Here is a 21,108-nt window from a genome sequence, read left to right as displayed (position 1 = left end):
GCTGCGGCGGCACGGAAAGGAGTCGCGAGCTGCTGGAGCGGAGTGGGAGGAAGCGGCGGCTGCAGCGAAGGCAGCGGGCGAGAGGGTCGGAGCCGACGAGCTCGGGTCAGGAGCGGCCGGTGGGTCGAAGACGGGTCCGAGGCGCGTGGAGCCGTGAGCGTAGAAGGCTGCCGCTGCTACCCGGGCCCCGCGGAGGAAGGAAGCCCGCCGGCCGGGAGGTAGGCGGCAGCGGCGGTCCGGGTGTGTGTGCTCGGGAGGGGGAGGAGGTGCGTGCGCGCGGCTGCCGCCGCGCTCTTCCTGTCACCAGCAGCCGCTTCTCCTTTTGCAGAGCGGAGGCCGGGGAACGCGGGCCGGCTGTCGGTCCTCCGGGCGCCGGCACCATCCGCCTGCAAAGCAGTCGCGGGCCTCGCTCGCGCCAAGCGTTCTGCGTGCTCCCGGCCGGCTCCGGCTCCGGCTCGCGTTTGCTGGTCCTCGAGCCGGTCCTGCACGCCGCCGGGCGCATTCATTCGCCCGGAGTTGCTGAATCTTTCGGGCTTCCCGCTGCCGCTCTGTCACCGCACACTTTTGAGGGTCTCCACTGTGCCCGGCTGCAGTTTTCCTGGGCCTTTCCCCGCAGATGAGCGCGCTGGCGCTGCCTTTGCGTTAGCGGGAAGGAGCGGTGCCTTCCAACACCTTCAGCTGCAGCCGGGTCGCCGTTTCCCTTCCCCAGGCGGGCGGGGCGTCGGTGGTCCCCGGAGTTCGTCCCCAGCCCCCGCCCTCCGAAGTTTGCCTCCCTCCTCTTCCGGGGTGGGGGAAGTGTGCCTCCGGGCGGCCGGTTGCAGTGGCCCTAAATAGACGATTAATGCCCATCGGGCCCGGCAGGTTGTTAGAGACGTATTTTAATGGGGGTCCCGGACTTGCCAGGACGTCCAGTTGTTTTGTATTTAAGGACGAGACTCCAGGGACCTGCCCAGCAATATGGAGCCGGTTAGGGAGAGTATGGGAGTATGCAAGCCTGAGCTATGTACGCTAGGGGAATTGTCTGGAAGCCACAGCTCTAATACTCACTTCCCAAGGGCAGAAACTGTCCCACAGATCCCAAGACAAAGCGACCAGAAAGCTCCTGCCAAGTACCCCCAGCACAATCAAAAGCACACTAACAGTCAAAATTCGAGCTTGAAATGCAAGGGTGTGAGCGAAATGCTGTTACATGTTGAATGCAGAATGCCTGCGAAATGGATTTGGGGACATTCTTGATGCTTCTTTGGGTGCTGTTAATGTGAGGAAAGGTCTGGCTTCCTCCGTTAATCCCTGGGGAAGCTACAGCGCTGTTGGTGTCTGAGTTTGAGTTTACTCTTTATTTGGGGGTGGGGTGGGGTCATGACTTTGGAAGGGATGGGGTCTTTTTGCTGTTCTTTTCCTCTCAGTCTGTGCGAAGTACAAATGGATAAAGTATTCCCGGGTTTCGAATGCAGCGTAAAATTGTCGTTTTGGTGTGAAGAAGTTCAGGTTTTAATTGCTAGGGACATACACAAAATTTATTGACCCGGACTTTATGTAGCATTGTATTTTAATATTTCATCAGCTTGCGTTTTGTCAACTTTAAGATTGCAAGGTTAGGCAAGGTAGACAGGTTCATGTCTGTAACTATCAAAGTAATCGATCTTGAGTGTGTAAATCTTTGGTAATTCCGTGACTTCTGCACCAAAGAAGGACACACACACTTTTATCATTAATAAAGGAGAGAATGTGACCTGTTTACTCGTGTTTTTGTTTTTGTTTTTTTTTTAGTATGGAATTATATTGTTCTTAAAATAAATAATTTAAAAAGCAGTCAATTGTTTTCTTAGGAAAAGAACTTAAACTTTAGAAAGCACATGTTTTGGTCGTTACAAAGAAAACAACCATAAGAATGGCTTTTGTGTGTGTGTGTGGCTGGGGGTCCTTCTGAAATTTTGTAAGGTGTGTTTAGTTCACTATCAAAACTTAAACTGGAAAGGCCAGTGGAGGAGGCTCCTGTCTTGCAGAAGGGCTGGGTTCTGTCAATACTGGCCTTTTCAGCTTCTTCATGCCACTGCAGGTGGGTACTAGAGAATCAGTCATACTTTCCCCAGAGAGATTTCGTGATTGGAAGAAAGTTTTACATCTGATACTGGCTTTCAAGATTTTAACTTTCATCTTGACTTGGGACCTATTCTTGTCAGTTGCACAGCAGAACTATGCAGTATACACACTGCTGTCTTTTGTTTTATCTGCTTTTGTAAAGTGAGGCTTATAATTGTCTTTGAACTTATGTGATCCTGATAGTCACTTCCCATTGATTACTTATATTCTTTCTTAGCTATGTCTTGATCAGGGAACCCCTGTAGCATAAAGTGGTTTTGGGAAACAAGTGGTATAATAAGTTACAGGTAGTAGGTATTTTGGTATTGACAGTGGTGATGGTAGGTAGTATGCATGTATCTTCTGGAAATAAAAGTTGCAGCTAATCTGCTTTTGGAAGAACTTAGTATTTTGGAAGAACTTAGTATTTTAAATGCAAGCTTACTCTGTTTACCTAAATTTTTGTGTTGTAAAAAGTGTTGGTTATGCCTTTGATAAAAATTATTCCATTACTACCATGCAATTTTTAAATTGGCATGTTTGTGGAAATTTCTTTTCCTCTGAAAAACTGTCCATACGTTCATTAAGACAGGACCTATTCTAGTTCGGCTTTTACTGTGTTTGCATTTTGTGACTTGCACAGTTTTTATTGAATAAGCTGAAGGTAAATAAGCAGATTTTAAAAATGATTTTGTGATCAAAATATATAGAGAAAACAGATAATGTTTTCATTTGGGTTTCTTTTAATTCTCTCAGATTAGTGGCATACACAATAAAGGACTGAGAAGTGTTTTTTTAGTATATAACATTATCATATACATGGTAAACTATACTATTTAGCATCCCACAGATTTCCTTTGGGAAGGCACAGTGACTCGTTATTGAAGGCAAGAGAATGGAGCATCTTAGTGATGATGAGAAATTTATTTATTAGTAGCAGGAAGGGATTATTAACTAGTTTTTACCTTTGAAGGCATAATACAAGTTGTATGACTGTTTTCAACCAAAAATTTAAGTTGTAATGAATTTTTAGAATCTTCCTTTTTCTTAAAGCATTTTTTCTATCTCTTCTACTGCATCCTAATTACTTGCCCTGATTCTGCCACTGCTCTTATTGAAACTGTTTTACTAAAAGAGTGGCGATTAAAGACCATAATGTACATTATGCCCAATGAACTGAAAAACAGATTGCATAACTAGTTATACACTTGTCTGTTTGGCTTATGTTACTGTATTTTTTTCCCCAAAGGATAGAATATAGCTTTACTAAAAACAAATTCAACTGTAAAAACACCTTTGGTGATTTTAATCTTCCCAACATTGTTTTCCTTAAAGTAAATCAAATATGTACCCATAAGCACCTGTAGTCAAAATAGTTTTCAAGTTAACGATCACCCAGAGAGAACTGAAGTCACAGGAGTCAGGCCAAAGTGTGAGGAGTCTCTGCCAGTGGCAGAGAGTTGTACAGCGAGGTGCTTGGTCCGAAACGCCTGGCCCTTGGCCTGCTTTGCGGACCCCAAGGACACTGTGGTTTCCACCCAGGACAGCCCCAGGAGCACAGGCTGGAACATGAGGACACAGCTGCAGTCGGCCTCTGGAGGATCGCATTCCTGCTGTCATTTCAGGGCAGCGAAGGAGCTGCCACCAAGCCTTGTTGGAGAAGAGTCCTGTCCCCTAACTCCACCCAGCCTCACACCACCCACCCACCCCTCTGGGCTCCTCCCAAGACTCCTTTGCCCTGCCTTCTGCAGAGCCACCCTCTACCTCAGGTGGAGAGCTATTAGATGGACAAAGTCCCCTGCTGTCTTTATCTTGCTGTCTGTTTACTCAGAAAAGGAGTTAAGGAGGCAGCCCAGAGTTTTATTCAGGTAGCTTCAGGATTCATTAGAACACTTTGCTGCATTTGGATGTAATATGGAAGAAGATTCCTGGGAAATGTCTGCTCCTGTTTTAAATCTCAATTGTTAAAAGGCAGTGAGTGGCATTCAGTACTGAGAACAACAATAATAGCAATACTATAGCTGCAGTTTATTAGCTATGTAGCTTTAGGCAAATTACTTAACGTCTCTGTGCTTGTTTTCTCATCTGTAAAGTGGAGATGATAATTGCACCTAGAGTGGTTGTGGGGATTAAGTGAGTTGGTATATGCAAAACTTAAACAACTGTGCCTGACCCATTAAAAGCACTGGGTCAGTGTTAATTATATTGAGCTCTAATTATCAGGCATGGAGCAAAGAGCTTTATATATGTAATTTCTTCTAATCCTCCAAATAACCCTATGAAGTGTAGATTTGCTAATGTGTCTGTCTCACAGATGATAAAGCTGTGCCACAGAGAGGTGTAAGTTCTTAACCAAGGTTCTATATTCAGGCACTGATGGGGGCAGTGGCCTGAATCTGAAGCTCAGCACTTAGACTACCCTTCTTGTTAAGAATTTTATAAAATGTTGTAAAAGCCATGCCATGTTTTTTTCTGTTTTTCAAGCAAAAATGCACCATGACTTTTCCAACAACTCAATAGCATTGTTTTTTTTCACAAGAGGTGGGTCTTAGAGTCGGCCATTTCGGTCCTCATCCTGTGGTCATTGTCTCCTCACTATGATCCTAGAGAACCAGAGAGGTGGGCACCACATTTTCTGGGTAGGATTTGCTTGTTGGCTGGGAAACCAGAGTCAGCAACTTTCTCCCACTGCCACGGTAGGGACCCCAGCCTGAGCTCCCTGGAGCTGGCGGGGGCCTGGTTTTGCTCCCTCTCGCCGCCCTCAGCACCCACCCATCCTTTCGCCCCTGGAGAGTCATTGGCTGCTGGTAATTTCATCCAGGCTTTTTCTGGCCCCAGCCCTCCAGGTGGCCTGGACATCCAGCTTCCCCACAGAACAGACTCAGTCTCTAGTGTGGCAGAGGGCAACACATTCTAGCTATTTGGTTGGTTTGGAAATGAATGAAAATATTTGATGTCTTTGTTTTGGGGCTTCATGTGAACCTATCATTTTGTTTTAATTGAGATCGAATTCACATACCATAAAATTTACCACGAGCCCATCATTTTAAATTGAAAATAATTCATTATGTTTGCTAGGAAATTATAGTGTTCAATTTGATTTTCACAATTTCCAGGAAATGAGATTTGAAAGGTGGAAAAAAAATTGAACAGTGAGTTTTTTAAATTTAGATGGTGAGTCTTGTACTAGACTCAGCACACCAAGGATGGAGAAACAGAATGTCCCATACAACATAAGGCTTGGGTTTTCCCACCCCCACCCCCCACCTTCTCCTCTGAGACCTATTTGGTGCTGCTACTCAGTGCCAATCTGCTCGTTTTTTTTTTTTTTTTTAAGGATAGAATCATATCACCAGGATATACTCTCTGCTTATTTAAGGTGATTTTAAAATATCCTTTATTCTCCCCACCAAGTTGACTCAAACTTTTTCCTTTGTAAAAGGGCAATGAATAAGCCAACAAAGTCAGAGGACTTTTCAAAGAATTTTGTTTGGGTCTTGGCCAAAATGCCTGCAGGTTAGAGGGTTAAATTGAAATTTTACTTTCAAACAGTTGTACATTAGAAGTCAAGGATTGCATCAGAAACAACTTTAATATGAGGAACCGAATAAGAACTCCTCACTGTCTTAGCAAAGAGAAAAATATATATACTTTTGATCAATGCTATTGGCAGGCAGTCTTTAAAAGAGACTTAAAAAAAAAGACTGAAGCAAATTTTTTCCTGTTAAGGAATCTTGGACTGTTAAGGAATCTTGGACTGTTGCATATCAGGTAGTATAAGATGACGTTAACTCCATATTTGTTGGTAAGATTCCTTTATGCCTTTTGTTACAGTAACTTATGTGTACACTAGCTTGGAACCTATGTCATAAAACTGCCTTGCTTATTTGGAAACAATTTGTGGATGGTTAATATTCACAAATGCAATGTGAATAATGTTGTTGGTCTGGGTAGAAATAGATCAGTGGACAGATGTATAGAGCCACAGAGATTGAAGATGTAATCTTGTGATATATCTACCTGGATAGTTTGGGATCCAAGGTGATCTCAGGAGTTACCGGGCACTGCCTACGCCTCGTGCTACTGAGTCTCTGAGGTGCTGGTAGCAATTTGACGGTGAGAGAAAGAGAACTAGCTGGTCTACTAACTGTGAGAGCCCATTTGACTGTGGATTGTTGCATCACATATCCCCTAAAAGGAGCCAAGTTGTTAGAAGTTGTGTATAAGGGACTTGGGATAGTAGCAGGGGGCAGAGATGCCAAGAGGGATACAGGTGGCAAAAGCTTAAGACTCTGAACAGAAATGGGCAGAAGTCCAGAAGCGGGCAGCCTTCCAGTACTGATGTATGTGCCTAGTATTCCTTTATTAACTAGCTTATGGACTTCTTTGGCTAGGACAGATTTTAATGAAGCCCCTTTGGAAGAAAATTTGCATGGTCCTAGATACCCAGTCTAGAACTTGACAGATCTATTGCCTGCTTATTTTGTTTTGTTCCTTTTGTGCAGGTATGTTTGTGAAGAGCCACAAATACCATCAGTAGGGCTGCTGTTGCAGAGTGTGAAAAGCAGACGTTTTCATCTAACAAGAGAGGTCAGAATGTGCAGGCAGGGACTCTGAATCATTGACTTCCATAGACATTTCTGGGTTGCTCTGGAGCACCTTTCTGATAGTTGGTCAGTCGATTCTTGTGGTGGTAAAAGCGGGGATCCTGAATCCAGGTGATCTGGATCTGAATTCTGGCCCTACTTCTTAATTCTTGAGCGTTATCATAGCCTAGATACTAACCTTTCTGTGCCTCAGTTTCCCTCTATGTGAAGTGAGAATACTGATGGCAGCTGCCTCATGGTTATCTGAAATGTTGAACATGTTAAAACACAACTGCCAACAATTTTGGATCGTGATGATTGAACTGGTTAATGCCTATGTAGCTCCCCCTAAGTATTAGGTGACAGTCATTAAAATGGCTGTGGCAGTCAGGAGAAAGTGTGTGCTCCCTAGCCAAAGCCTCTCAGTACCTGAGAAACCTAGTCACCTCCCAGAGTACTAGTCAGCTCTCTCTTTCCTCTTACAACATTGACCCTGAATCATGGCTGACCTTGAATTGTTCTGATTGGTCTTCCCTTCCTGGCCTTGATTGTGGAGTCTCGGAAGGCAGGAATGGGGTGTTCTATTTAAAATCTTAGAGTCTTAGAGTCATAGGCGAACTAGGGTTCTTCTGATCAGATGAGAACTCAGTCTTCTGCACAGAATTCTTGAATAGGAAGTAATGTTTTTCCAGAAATGGTGAGTGAAAGAGCATGCGGAGACATTAGGTCTCTGGCAGGTACAGCTGGTTTTGCTGATCTGAGTCTGGCCCCACTAAAGTCATCATGTTCCTCGGGATTCTTTTTTCCTTTGTACAGATTTAACCTCAGATGTAAGCAGTTTTCAGGTTTGTAAAACCTTAACAGGCATGGACCCTTTGCCTGTGTCTCTGGTGAGGAACATGCATAGCCGTGCAGGTGTGTGGTGAGCACGGGCTCGGTGGCCGTGGAGGCTGTGTAGAAGAGAGGAAAGGGGAAAGGCTCCCTTTTCCTTTTGGGACTTCTATTTTGTTGAGAATATAACCAAACTGACCCACTGGATTGTTAAACTAGAAGCAATGCTGGCAGCAGCTGGCATAAAATTATACTCAGCCCTACTAGTTGAGAACATTTTTTTTTTCCAAAAAGACATATATTGCCAGGAAAAGCTAACAAAAATTTCAAGGCAGATTTAGAGGAATTAAATTATTCTTAGGCATATTGCCTGGTTTCCAGCCATTTAGGGATATGTAAATTTCCGTGTTCTTTAGAGTTCTGCGTCTCATTTGCACAGAGTACATTAGTACTAAAAATGAGATTTGCTAGTTCTACATTTTTGTGTGAATTTATGCAGTGAATATTTAATTTGATTCTGGATCTATCAAAAGAAAAGACTGTCTTCAAACATAATATAGTTGATTTTTCTCCTATTCTCTGCTGGTTGCTTTAATTTTTTTTTTTTTCTGATGACTGAAATTCAAGTAGTATACTATACCAAATTAATATTCTTATTACACAAAGAATTCCAGTGTTTGTTTTTGCTTCTTTTAATATGTAACTCTCCTAAGTGTGTTATTGTGTTACAGCTAAGAGGCTTTAGCCATGTAAAGTTGAATACCTTACACTGCTGAATGTCAACATAACAATCTGTGATTAGATTTTGCATCTTAAAATGCCTACACTGAAGAGTGCCTATAATATTAAACTTCTAAAGAGTTCCACTCCTTAAAATTTATAAAAGCTCTCTTTGATATAGTGCACTGAAGTTGTATGGATGGTGTTTTATTGCTTTATTGTTGGGCCAGCTTAACTGAAACCTTTAGGTTGCTTAATATTGAGAAACAAATGGGATACAAAATGTGTCTGACTAGAGACTCCCTATCAGACATCCACAAATTGGTTTTCTAATCCTAAACTTAAGCGTTTCCAACTCTTAATTCCCCATTATCCTCTCTGTTGAGCCATCTTCATGGAGCATCTGCAGAAGCATCTCTACTTCTACTTCGGTTCCTAACCCTGAAAATTCAAGTTGTTCATAACTGCTAGACTGGAATCTCATATCTCCAAAGGCAGTGACAACTTATGATGAACAGAGCCCCAAATTTCTTAGTCTTGCTTCAATTTTCTGGTTCCGAGACCTTTTCGGGGGAGGGGGGGGATCACCTTTTCTCACTTGTCCCTTCTAATCCCCAAATCCTGATTGTCCCTTCTCAGTTGCACTCATGAAAGCTCGGCATTTGAGCCTTAGAAATTTAATTATTTTTCCTGTGAGTCCCTCAATTCCAATTAGGTTAGCCTTGTTCTGTCTCTTCAGTCACAGACAGACATTCACCCACCCACTAGCCTACAGGCATTTGTGGATCTACCAGCATCACCTTAAATACATCAGACCATTTGGCTTCCCTTTGCCTAGTGGTGGCAGATCATTTCTTTAATACATTCTTTTTTTTTAAATTGAGTTAACACTGTTTATGATTTAGAGGTATAGGGTCACACATTTTCAGGCATATTACCACACCACATCCTCCACCAAAGTACCCACAGTCCATTGGGCCCCCTCCCCACTCGGATCTTGGGTAACTAAATTCTTAACACCGTATCAGGTACCCTTTGCTCCACTTTCTGCTTTGACCATATTTAAGCTTTGGTTAATCCCATCATGATGTGCTGTCCCCTCCCTGTCCCACAGCCTCTGCTCCCACTGTGGTGTCCCTCTCAAGGCTGCTTACTTAGAGGCTGCAATGCACCTTTCACTGCTCCCTCCCCAGGTCTATGTATACCCCACCAGCGAGGTGGTTCCCCTTTCTGTGCCTTTTCAGTGATTCTTTAGTGAAGACTCAGTTTCACACCATCTCAGCACATCATTCATCCCTTGCCTTGCTTTCTAACCACCGTCCAAAGTGTCCTTTTGACTTCACCCAGATTGGACAGCCTGTTCTAGCTCTTCTCAGAATATGATCCTGCTATACATTCCATCCTCACTGCAGTTTCCTGCAGTTAACATGGTCTCTCCTTTGCTTGCACCCCACAGTGTTTAGTTTCTGTCCCTCCTGTGGCATTTACCTAGTGTTAGGGTTCCTCGTGTGCCAGTCTAAGATATCTCTAAGATATTGCCACATGCCCTCACCCCTCCTGCCCCCACCTAGTGTTCTTAGAAGGCAGGGACTGTCTTACTAATCTTTGTTGTATACTGAGTCAAGCAATAGCATGCTAGCCTGTGTTATTCTGCCAAATTGATTAAGTACTTGTTGAATGGAAGGAGAAATTCAAATCCACACAGATGGCAAAGTGTGACATTCATTCATAAGTCTTGTTTTCCCTTGCTAGGTGAAGCTCACGTGTGGCGTGCAGCAGTAAAATCAGACGACAGATGGACAGTGTGACAAGAGTGTCGGAAAGGATTGGGCCTCGCCGTGAGAATCAGCCTGGAGTCAGAGTGTTGACAAGTTGCTGAAAAGGAAGCGAGTGGGAAGACTGTGGCCTGAAAAGGAAGTGGAGTCCTGACTTCAGTCACACCATTGATGGAGGACAGATGGACAGCCGGATGGCCAGTCGCCTCTCCTCTTAAGCCTTTGGAGAGCTGTCTTTTGTCCTCTGCTGGACTCACCTTAGGAATCTTACTACATCCTCTGAATTCACTTTTCATAGTAACGTAAAGTGAGGCTGCAGTGTGGAACCAGACCCGTGCGGTGCATGGTAACAGATCTGCAGGCATGAGTGCCGAAGGGTACCAGTACAGAGCGTTGTATGATTATAAGAAGGAGCGAGAAGAAGACATTGACTTGCACTTGGGTGACATATTGACTGTGAATAAAGGGTCCTTGCTAGCTCTTGGATTCAGCGAGGGACAGGAAGCCAGACCTGAAGAAATTGGCTGGTTAAATGGCTATAATGAAACCACAGGAGAGAGAGGGGACTTTCCAGGAACTTACGTAGAATATATTGGAAGGAAAAAAATCTCACCTCCCACACCAAAGCCCCGACCACCTCGGCCCCTCCCTGTTGCACCAGGTTCTTCAAAAACTGAAGCAGACAGTGAGCAACAAGGTCAGTGTTTATGAGTTACTACTTCATGACTCCCGACCTCCTCTCCCTCCCCCTTAGGTTCTGTTTGGCTTGTGATGCTCTGGGCAGAATTCATTTTGGTGACTTTAATGGAATTTATATATGTTATATAAAAGCTTAGTTAATGATTATGTGCCAGAAATGTGTGTTTATGGGTTAGGGTTGTCTTAAAACTATGAAAATGGCATCTGAGAACCTGTTTAATGTCTTTAAACATTATTATTATTTCCCTTGAATTCAATATCTGTTGCATCATTATTGTAATTGGCATTTACATAGTTAATGTATCTTTGGGAAAGAAGCGGGTAAGTCAAAAATGTTTAATGCTAATATGATTTGTACGAAAAAATGTAGCGTAATAAGATGACCACAGAACTCAGCCCAGATGAAACCATTGTTTTTATAACCCAGTATCTACATCTTGGTTTCCTCCCAGAAACACTGTAGCTGCAGCTGAAACCCAATCTCCCAGTTCGTGTGGCTGGAGAGCGAGCTGTGTCCCGTCATGGGCAATGTCATGTGTCACATTAATGCCGGTGTGTGCTTGGCCTTCATGAGCAAAACAAAATCACTGAAAACTTTCTTAACTAGAAGCCACCTTGATTCAGAAGCCGCTCATTACTTACTGGAGCTGGCCCACACTGGGACTTGGTGCACAGCTGTTCATTGAAGATTCTTCTGCTTCACACGAAGCCCAGCTTGTTGCTCAGCTTTGCTGTTAACAGCTTTGCCAGATACTCTTTTCCTCGCTAGTAAACATCGAGTATTATTTTTTTTCTAGTGTAATTGTTTTTTTTTTTTTTTTTTCAAAGACCAGGCAAGGTTTGGAAAGGTGTATGGGAAAGAGGGGGGGCCCAGCTGCATTGGGTACAGGTTGGTCAGTGCACCGTGTATTTCTGCAATACATGTCTTTATTGATGGATTATTCCAGCATAAACGAATGAGATAAGACTATGAAGCAGAATATAAGAATAAATAGCTGCCTTTGAGCACCTGCTTTGTAGACATTTTGTCCTTCAGTAGATTAATTAAACAGGAAATATCATTTAATTTGTCCCCAAAGTGTAGAAATTCGAAACTAGGTAAGATTACTTCAAAGGTGGAAAATGTAATACCTTGACAAGATTAGTGACAAAAAGATTTTGTAAAAATACTTGCACAGCAACACTGCATTTGAGGACTACTATCAGATGTAACCTCATTCGAATATAATACACAGGAAAACAAGTCTTTCCTTATACAATAAATGATCTTCTCCTTTTTAGGTCATCAACTATTTTTATAGTACTTTTTCATGTAATGTGGTAACAACTGAAATTCTTAACGGCTTTCTCATTTTTCTTTTTAACACATAGGAAGTAGGATAAAATAAAATATTTTAGCAGAGTTCAAGAAAGTGACCCATGATAATATACATTAAAGTATTCGGAAGAGTGGATTTGAATGTAAATGAGAAATCAGTAATGACTGAGAGGCTGAAAAGGCAGGGGGAGGAGGATTGAGGGAAGCCCAGTGCTAAGCATTAACTTTTCTAGAAACTTAGTCCTGTATTCTCCTTTAAATGTGATTCCTGTAGAACGAAAACTCAACATGTCAAATTGATACGGAAAGAACTTGTAAGGACAAAAGTTGGGACTTAATGGGACTCTGATTTCTTAGGTTTAAATGCAGATTCATTTGAGAAGTTTTTGCAGTGGCCAATTGTATGAATGAAAGAAAATTCTTTTCTCTCATTTCAATTGAATTCTTGAGCCCACCCCCCCCCTTTTTTTTTTTGATTCCCTGTACCTGGCTTAAACAGCTTTCTGTTTTTAATTATCTTTATTTCATTTTGAAGGTTACCTCTGAGGTCTGAGACCCAAATGCAGGTCACTTTATAGAGAAAGTGTCTTGTAGCCAGCCAGCATATCACATCATGAGCCCTGGGGGAGGTAGGGGATGCTACCTCTGTGCTAGTCAGATTCACCTGGTATTCTGCTGAAACTTAACCATTTTTTCTCTTTTAAAAAGAAACTTGTCATGAGAGTCTGTCCAAAAGTAGACTCTGTCTGAGAAGTTCTCATTCTTCTATGATAGAACCCAATTTCTGCTTTTCTCGTATATTCTTGGAAATAAAGCTGTGAAGTTTAATTTTGGAGGAGGGAGAAGAGACACAAAAACTAATTGGAAAATCTGTGTCTACTGCCTTTACATTTTGTATAGTTTTCTTAGGGAGTCCTAGCCTGTGTGTGGAATTGAATTTGCTTATTGAATAATCTTGTGATTATTGAAATTTCAGTCATTTGGAAACATGAACTGAGTCCCTGTTTGTGCTAGAAAGCAGGGCTGAAAGATGAAATGTAGACACAAGAGACAGACTACTTTCTCCTGTCCTCTGCTGCCTCTCCCACCTCAGGGCAGAGCTCTGGGCCCCTCTGCTCGGACCGCCCTTGCCCATACACCCACTTGGCTGACGCAGTCTCCTCTTTGCTCAAAGCCTTCTTCTCATGGCGGCAGGCGCTGGTCACCTTATTTCATGTGGTGACCGCCCCTCTGCTTTTGCAAACATGTACTATCTAAACTATAGAATTAGGTGCCTCATTGATTGCTTATTGTTTGTTCCTGCTTGTAGATTATAAGCCCTAGTGAGGGCAGGAACATTTTTTGCCTTCCCTTATCCTAAGTATCTGGAACTGTGTGGTAGGGTTCTCAGCAGGTGGAAACATGCTCTTGGTAGAAGTTCACCATCCAGCTACTTTGTGTTCCACATGACTTTTGAGATTAGTCAAGTTCTCCATATGCTTTGTATGCTGTGTACAGATACACAGGGTGGAACAGCTCATCCCACCTTCTGCAATCACAGTTTATTATTTACATTATCCACACCCAAGGAATCGTGAAGCCTTGACTTTGGCCATTGTCTGCTGTGACTCTTGGACTCATTTTCTAGCCTCATGCTAAGCCAGGCAGTTCTCCTGATGGCAAAGTGCATTACTCTGGCTGCTCATTCTGTCAGCCACTTAAGCAAAGTGAGCAGAACCTGTGTCAAGGTCAGCATGTGCCATTGAGGCACAGCTTTTATGCCCTTGGCCCCTCCCTTTATCCCTTCTCTTTACCTGATAGCTAAAATTGCCAATATGAGTGTCCTATTTTATTTTCCCAGAACCCAGCAAAGCCCCCTTGGACCTTTTCTTCAGAAAACATCTTTGCTGTTTAATGCAGGTAGAGGGTGTGTGGTCCTGCTCCTCCAGGGAGGCATGTGTGCACAGGCAACGGCCTGGGTCCTCTGCACTGCTCTGAGGAGACACCGGCCCATGCTCATACACACAAACCCATTTGGCTGTGGCTACATATGTCCTCTGGTACACAAGGAAATGAGTTGCTTGGAGGTAGGGATCGAGGGCTAGGGCAATGAAAATATATCCCTTTCTTTCATAAATAAGCTGATTGGTGGGACTGTTGATCTAAATCTTATTTTGAAATCCATTAGTTAAGTCATGTTAATTCAGGGTATTTAGACTCAAGAGTTACTTGACGGACTGTATTAGTCTGTAGACAGTGTGTAAGCTGCTAACTCGAGCGATGACTTATTAAGGTGAGTCAATGTCATGTCCAAACCCTGTTCACATCCACCTCTCCCATTTACCAGAGCCCCAGTTGGCCCCAGGTCCCCAGGTCACAGCTGGGTTTTCGTGTAAAACATGAAGCAGGCATTTAGCGTGGGCTATTTTAAATTTCGATCAAAATTCTTTCTAAACAGAAAAAGAAAAAAAATGTCTGCAGTATGTATTTGCTTTCATGGCTTTCCCAGGTTATTTTTTGAATTTTTCTCACTGAGTATTTGGGTGGCCCTGCATTGGCTGTCTCTCCCTATCTAGCAAGCAAGGCTGTCGTAATCACACAGATTGACTACACTAGCTAGAGGTCGCAGGAGATGGTGACCGGATGCCACACCACACGCTTTTGTTGGACCATGTGGACATACCTACCACTGTTATTTACAGGCATAATCTCTGAAAATAAATTGCTCTGCCCCACAAATTCCTGCCTTTAGGCATTCTGTTTTGTCTATGATGTACCTTGTCCTTAATTTTCCTCACCTTCTTTTCTGCATAAGTGAGGCTTTGCTATGAAGTTGGAAGATTTGCATTCTGTATCGATCACTCTGCATTTCTGAGCAAGCAGGCATAATTCTAGAGTATTTGAAGATAAGGGCCCTTTTCCAGCTTTCTGACCAACGAGAAAAACAAATTAGTGTTTGCCATTTGTGTTTTTGAGTAGTTCAGCTTATTTAATTAGCTTAGTTTTGTTTCCCTTAGTTTTAGCAATAAAATATTTTTGAAAGATGTAGTTGATTAGAAAGTAGGTCTGAAAAAACAAGTAGAATTATTGTGTTTGATAGAATTAGATGAGCCTTATCACTTACGATCACAGAATATTGTATTTGTGAATGAAGTTACCAGTTACAGCTCATTTATCCCCTTCATGACCATGAGTGTTTCCTTTCTTCATACTAAATTCTTACTTTTAAGACACTTTTCCTGTTAATGATATATTTAATTATGTTGTTTCCCTGGAAACATAAAAGAGAAAAGAAAGTAAACCTCCTTAGCAATTCCTAGGTGCACAGTAAGCAGTTACTTGAAAGGCAGTTGACAAGAGGAGAAAGGGTCACGGGACTTGCTGCTTTGTAGCCAGAAGGTTCTTTCCCTCAGCTGACCTGGCATTAGGAAGTTACAGGTGGACCCTGAGAGGAGGAGTGAGTAGGGCATTCAGGACTCACAGAGGACCCCTTGGTTCTTGGACCCCCCTCCCCTTTGTGGAGAGAGGAGAGAGACACATTCCTCCTTCCTTTCCCACCTTGCTACTTGAAGGGAAAGATTTGAAATTCTCTTTCTGGGAGCTGTGATGACTGTTAAGTTCGGGTAACAGATAAGACACTATTTGACGAAAAGTTTTCTGTGTCATTTAGAATTATATGCCTTAGATATACAAATAATATTTACACTGACATGTTAAGATGCCTCATTAACCTTTGGCTTTAGAAATTTTCTGTATGTTTTTTCAAATGGTCCGATGCCCACATCTATGCAGTTTAAGCCTTCTCACCCGATTCAAACAGAAGCCATGTAAGCGGAGTGAGCCTATTTTCTTTATAGCATCAAAGCTAATGTTAATTTTCTAATAAAATTTTCATTATCATAAAAGTAGAACTGTATATGCTAGAAGTATTTCCTCTTTTTATCTTAGTTTTTTTAAACAATAGGTTTGTTAACTTTGATATCAGTCTTTTCTGGCTTCCAGGTGAAGGTATTTTTGCCTACAACAGGAATAATTCTAATAAAAAGCACTTTTTCAGTAAATCAGAGATTGAGAACATAAATATTTGAAGTTCTCAAGTTTTCAGTGACAAATGTTTTCAGTGACAACTATCTACTAAGTAGCATCCAAAAAAGGGGGACATGTTGTACCTCTAACAAGTAAGAATATCAAGTATATAATGCCATTCACATATCCATGTTTTTCTTAGTAAGAGAAAACAGATGTTAGCAGTACAGCTGGCTGTTGCATATGTGTGTGTCTTTGTTGCCAGTAAATTTCCATGAGGAAGGACATAAAATTGATTTGAGGGCTGAAATAGGAGAAAATAATTGGTGTGATAGCTAGGAGTTAGAAACTTAATTGCATAATGATTGTATCTTAACGTTTTGAGGTCTTGGTCGAGTTTAAAGCCTTCCCTAGCTAAATAATCCATAGCCTTTCAATAAAATTAATCTAAATAGAGGAGGTGAAACTGAACCATAATTGCCTTTATTTTCATTTCTTGGGTACAGTTTCCCTAAAAGGTCAAGTTTAACAAAATACCACCAGAATAGCTTATAAATGTGTCATTCCTACTTACTAATATACGTAAAGAGCCACAATACTTTATTTCTACTGTGCTAGTTCCATGCACTATAGTTAAAATATTCTGATACAATATAAGTTTATAAATTAAAAAAAAAAAAATTCTGGGCCCTCCCTGTGGTGCAGCGGGTTAAAGCATAGCACTAAGAAGCTTGGGCCACTTCCTCATGAGTTCGATCCCCGCCTGCCCTGGAGGAGATCCACATGGTGCGGCAAACCTCTCCTGACCCGCCCGCCGCTCCCCTCAGCAGACCTACTTCGTAGGTCTGCCTGTTCTGCTCCCCTCTCTCTCTGGTGAATCCTCTCACCCTCCGCATCTCTGGCCTGTACCCCAGTTCTATATGAATAAATAAATAAATCTTAAAAAAAAAATTCTGTTTAATTAGGTGTGAGAATTTTTCTCCAAGTAACTGAATGCACCCAAATTTTAGCTGTCATTTTCAGGAATACCTTCTGTCAACTATTTCTTGCTCGAAGGTGTTTGCTTTCTATTTTCAGTCGGTGGCATGTATTATGCAAAGTCTGTCTATTCGTCTGTCTGGTCACAGTCTGGTACATAAAGAAGTTGCAGCTGTGAATTGATTACTGTGTATTGTAATAGATTATTTGTAATTTGATCACCAGACCTGATAGCCCAGGTAGTAAAGATATAAGTATAATTGGAATATATGTATCTGTGTGATATATTATTTGAGTCAGAGATTCTACTCTGCTTTGCTCCTAGGTTTTGCCTATTTTTTACTTGCTTGTTTTTAAATGTGTGTCTTCCTGAGACATGATCAGTAAATGTGTTTCCATTCCTAGTGATTAGAATTGTCAGAGAAATAAAGCCCTAGTTTTATTAACAAAAAGCGAGTTCCCTCTAGTAGTATTTTCCCCAAAATGCACTTCAAAGCCAAAAGAGGGAAAGTCATGAGGAAGGGTCTTATGAAGCAAAGGAACATGCTAGAGACCTCATTACAACATATGACTAGAGGGTGAGTCACAGGGTTCCATGGGATTATTGCTCATGAAGGTTCCTGGTTGGTACCAGGTCTGTGAGTATCTATTGAAATACATGCTATATGATTCTAAGGTCTTTTTCACCTCTCTGAGAATTTATACTCTACCTTTTCTCGGTGGACGGTCAGCAATTGCTGACTTCTAAATTGGTTTGGAACTTCCTGTTTTACACATTGCAGTCCATGAGCAACTAAGATACTCATGGACTGCCTGCCTCGTGCTGCCTCTATGTCGTAAGACAAAATTTGTTGACATGATATGTGCTCAGACTTTCTGGGGATTTGTCTGGTAGTTTTTGTGTGTGAAATTTCAAAGGCAGGTAGAAAGTTGACAGAACATTTGTCTATTTGAGTTATAAAGGTTTGTTTATTCAGACCTATCTATAGAAACAGTTGGAAATTTGTGTCATTAGTTATAATTTCAAAGTATTTTATAATATTGGCAACTTAATCTCTCACCGTCTTCATTCAGGTAGCAACTAAGTAAATTTACCGTTTCTGAAGGAGAGAGGTTAGAGCCAGATGACTTTATTACTAACTCATATTAAGTATCTACTAAATACCAAGGAATGAGAGCTAATGAATTTGTTAGACCATATCAAAGTATCCATTCAGGTCAGTGACCCACTCTTCCCCAGCAGTCTGTTTAAATGCTGAGAATGTCTTCAGAATGTATCTTAGCAGTTTGCATATATCTGTCTGCCAAACATTCTGCTAGGCATTTTAGAGATGTTTTTCATTTCATACTCACAACCACCCTATGTAAAGATGGCATTATAGTCATCTCTCAGGCTCAGAACCTAAAGCTGAAGTAATTGTGTGGATCTTCAAAAGAAAGGGAGACTTCATTTAGAGAGCATTTACAGGTTCAGGAGTCCCCCAGCTGTGTGGGGACCTCAGTGAAAAGTCTTTTGTAAGATTATCAGTCACTGAAGAATCCAGATTGCATCTGCCTTTTGGGTGGCCTCAAGTACATTTGTTTTATCTGTTAAGTTTATTGGCTAGTACAGGCATCCTGCCACACAACAAATTATCTTTGTTTTCCTATGACTTAGAATATTTTCTTTTGTTGACTAAATATCTTGCAGGATTAAATTACACAGATACTGATGAGGCCATGAAACTTAAGTCACACGAGTTTTGGGTATGTGTGTAAATGTAGTATTGTGTTCTTTTTAAGATTAAGAAATAAGCCTTGATCATATACTCACAAGTTATTGTACCATTCGTAAATAAAATTTCCTTCCATTTCTCTTATTTTTGAAGAAGTTCAATATCTACTTTGAATGCTTCTCTGAGTTTCAAGTTTTTGTATTTCTGACTCATAATTATGCCATTTGATAAAACTGAAGCACATACTGATAATCATCTATCTAAAATCCAGAAAGCTGAGGGTGTCCAGTATAACAGTTACATTATGTTGACAGGTAATAGTGGCTGCTTAATCCATAGGTTTGAGAAAATTGCAACTTGATTCAAATGATTTTGAGGTCTTGAACCTGAATTTTGTTAAAGTTGCCAATAAAAATCTATCAGACTTTCTAAAAGTCTGATAAATAACTAAATTATTTTTGAATGTTCAAACGTATTTTTTTCCAGGAAAGTTGGTCGGGAAAAGGTTTATAGCACAAACTTGTGTTTCTGTTACCCAAATTCCAAGGAGGAATTGATGAGTGGGTTGATGAGAGCAATTGAAAAGCACAGGTGAATTTTATTTCTAGGTGTGTAAAAGAATGATATTGAACAGAGAAAATCTGACAGATGGTGAGTGCCAACATAAATTCTTGAATGCTTTTATTTTTGTTCATAGTTTTTAATAGCTAAAAAATGGACTTATTTAACATTTTCTTCATTTAAAAATGTCTTTGGTAATTCTGACATAGCCTCTTGCAATTTTTCACTGGTGTCCCTAAGGAGATAAGAAGAGCACTTACATTCTAACTGACTGTCAAATCTAGAACTAGTGGGAGAGTTTGTCCATCACTGTAAACTCAACAGAACCAGGTTTAAGACAAAAGAGAGTAAGTTTTAACCACCTGGAAATATGTAGGCAGGCCCTGGTCTTCCTAACTCTGTGTCTGTAGTTCACCAGGAGCCTGGGCAGCTGTTCCCAGAATGGCCTTCCCTTTCCTTTTTCTCCTGTGATAGAAGCATTACATAGCATGTTAGAGAGGCATTAGTAGAGGACTCAGTGTAAAGCCAGTGGGACTTTTGGGTGACGATTGTTATCTTCCAAGCCTTAAACTAAGAAGAAAACTACTACAGTGCTTTCCGACTCAGCACATGAGCTACTAAGAGCATCACAACTCAGAAAATTACCAGGCAGACTTGGGAAGGTAGGATTCAGGTTTTTACTATTATACCCTGAGAATCCTGCTTCACAAAAGTTAAGTATCAGTGGTGTAAAGACAAAGATTTGTATTTACCGAGGGCTTGAGGATTACCAGTCCTCCATCACCGAGATCCTCAGAAAGCTAACGCAGCAAAAACAGATTACACTGCATTGAAATAAAAACTTCATCCACCACTACTCCTCATCCTACCAACCAAGTCTGAAACCAGTGCCCAAACAGATCAAAAATAGAACCAGAGTCAGAGCAAACGCCAGGTCTGGTAGATCTCTCTTTGTTTATTGGTCAGTAAACAGGGAACTGTACTTGAATTAATGGAGGGATTTTGCTCCATAAAGGAAGGATAGACAAATTTAAGATTTGAAGGGGGAGCAGACCTCAACAGTGACTTACTGCTAAAGACAAGATCCTAATAAAAAGAGGGGCAGAAAGTAGTGAGATGATTATGAGCTGAAAAGACAATAGGATGGGATAAAACCATAAAAATAATGATTATAAAGGAATTAAAAAAAGTGATAGCACATTGAAATCCAGATGAGAGGCAGTAAGAAGTAGAATTAACAAGCTGAAAATAAAATTACAGTGATACAGGAGAAACCCAGCTGCAGCTCCTGTAGAATCCAAAGAGAAAAAGAAAAATGAAGAAGATTGCAGATAAATGGAAAATCTAACTTGAGAGTTACAAATGTTGATAAATATGAAGTCATATGAAGTGAAAAAGAACAACATAGATGCATGTGTGCAGATTTGAAAGTATTCTCCACATTAATCACATGAACTCGACATAAGGTTACTTCTAGATATGTTTTGACAGCTTTTGTTAATTATAGGAATTACTAGTTTGATATGTGTTTAACTACCAAGGAAACAAAATTTGGGCTTCCTTCTTTGAAGGAGTAAATGCCAAGAGATAGCAGATAGTTTTCAGTAGAATTTTGAGGGTAAAAAGCTCATGGGTCACAGACTTAATGTGTGTTGCTTCCTTATATTTCATGCAGAAAGGCAGCTGAATGATGTCTGATCAGCAAGCCTTCAAGAAACGTCATTCACTTTTGTCATACAGGGGGATATTTTTTTTTAATACTTAACTTTTTATCATTTACATTATTCTGAAAATATTTTTAATCTTTGTATTATAATTTTTTATTTTTTATTTTTTTA

The 21,108-nt window shown here is 41.1% G+C and overlaps 1 protein-coding gene across 1 annotated transcript in view; it reads left to right on the top strand.

Moving 5' to 3' along the window:
* The first annotated feature begins 16 nt into the window (after positions 1-16).
* The window catches only part of PIK3R1 (phosphoinositide-3-kinase, regulatory subunit 1 (alpha)), a 77,889-nt gene continuing 56,797 nt past the window's right edge, over positions 17-21,108 (top strand). Inside the window, exons 1-2 of the mRNA XM_012721827.1 lie at positions 17-218; positions 9,972-10,691. Coding sequence (XP_012577281.1) covers positions 10,358-10,691 — 334 coding nt within the window. The 5' untranslated portion in view covers positions 17-218; positions 9,972-10,357. The remainder of the gene's footprint in view (positions 219-9,971; positions 10,692-21,108) is intronic.

Source organism: Condylura cristata, unplaced genomic scaffold, assembly GCF_000260355.1.
Source record: "Condylura cristata isolate star-nosed mole 26May11 unplaced genomic scaffold, ConCri1.0 scaffold00007, whole genome shotgun sequence".
Lineage (NCBI taxonomy): Eukaryota > Metazoa > Chordata > Mammalia > Eulipotyphla > Talpidae > Condylura > Condylura cristata.
Note: the sequence above shows the minus strand (reverse complement) of the source record. Positions and strands in the feature narration are given on the sequence as shown.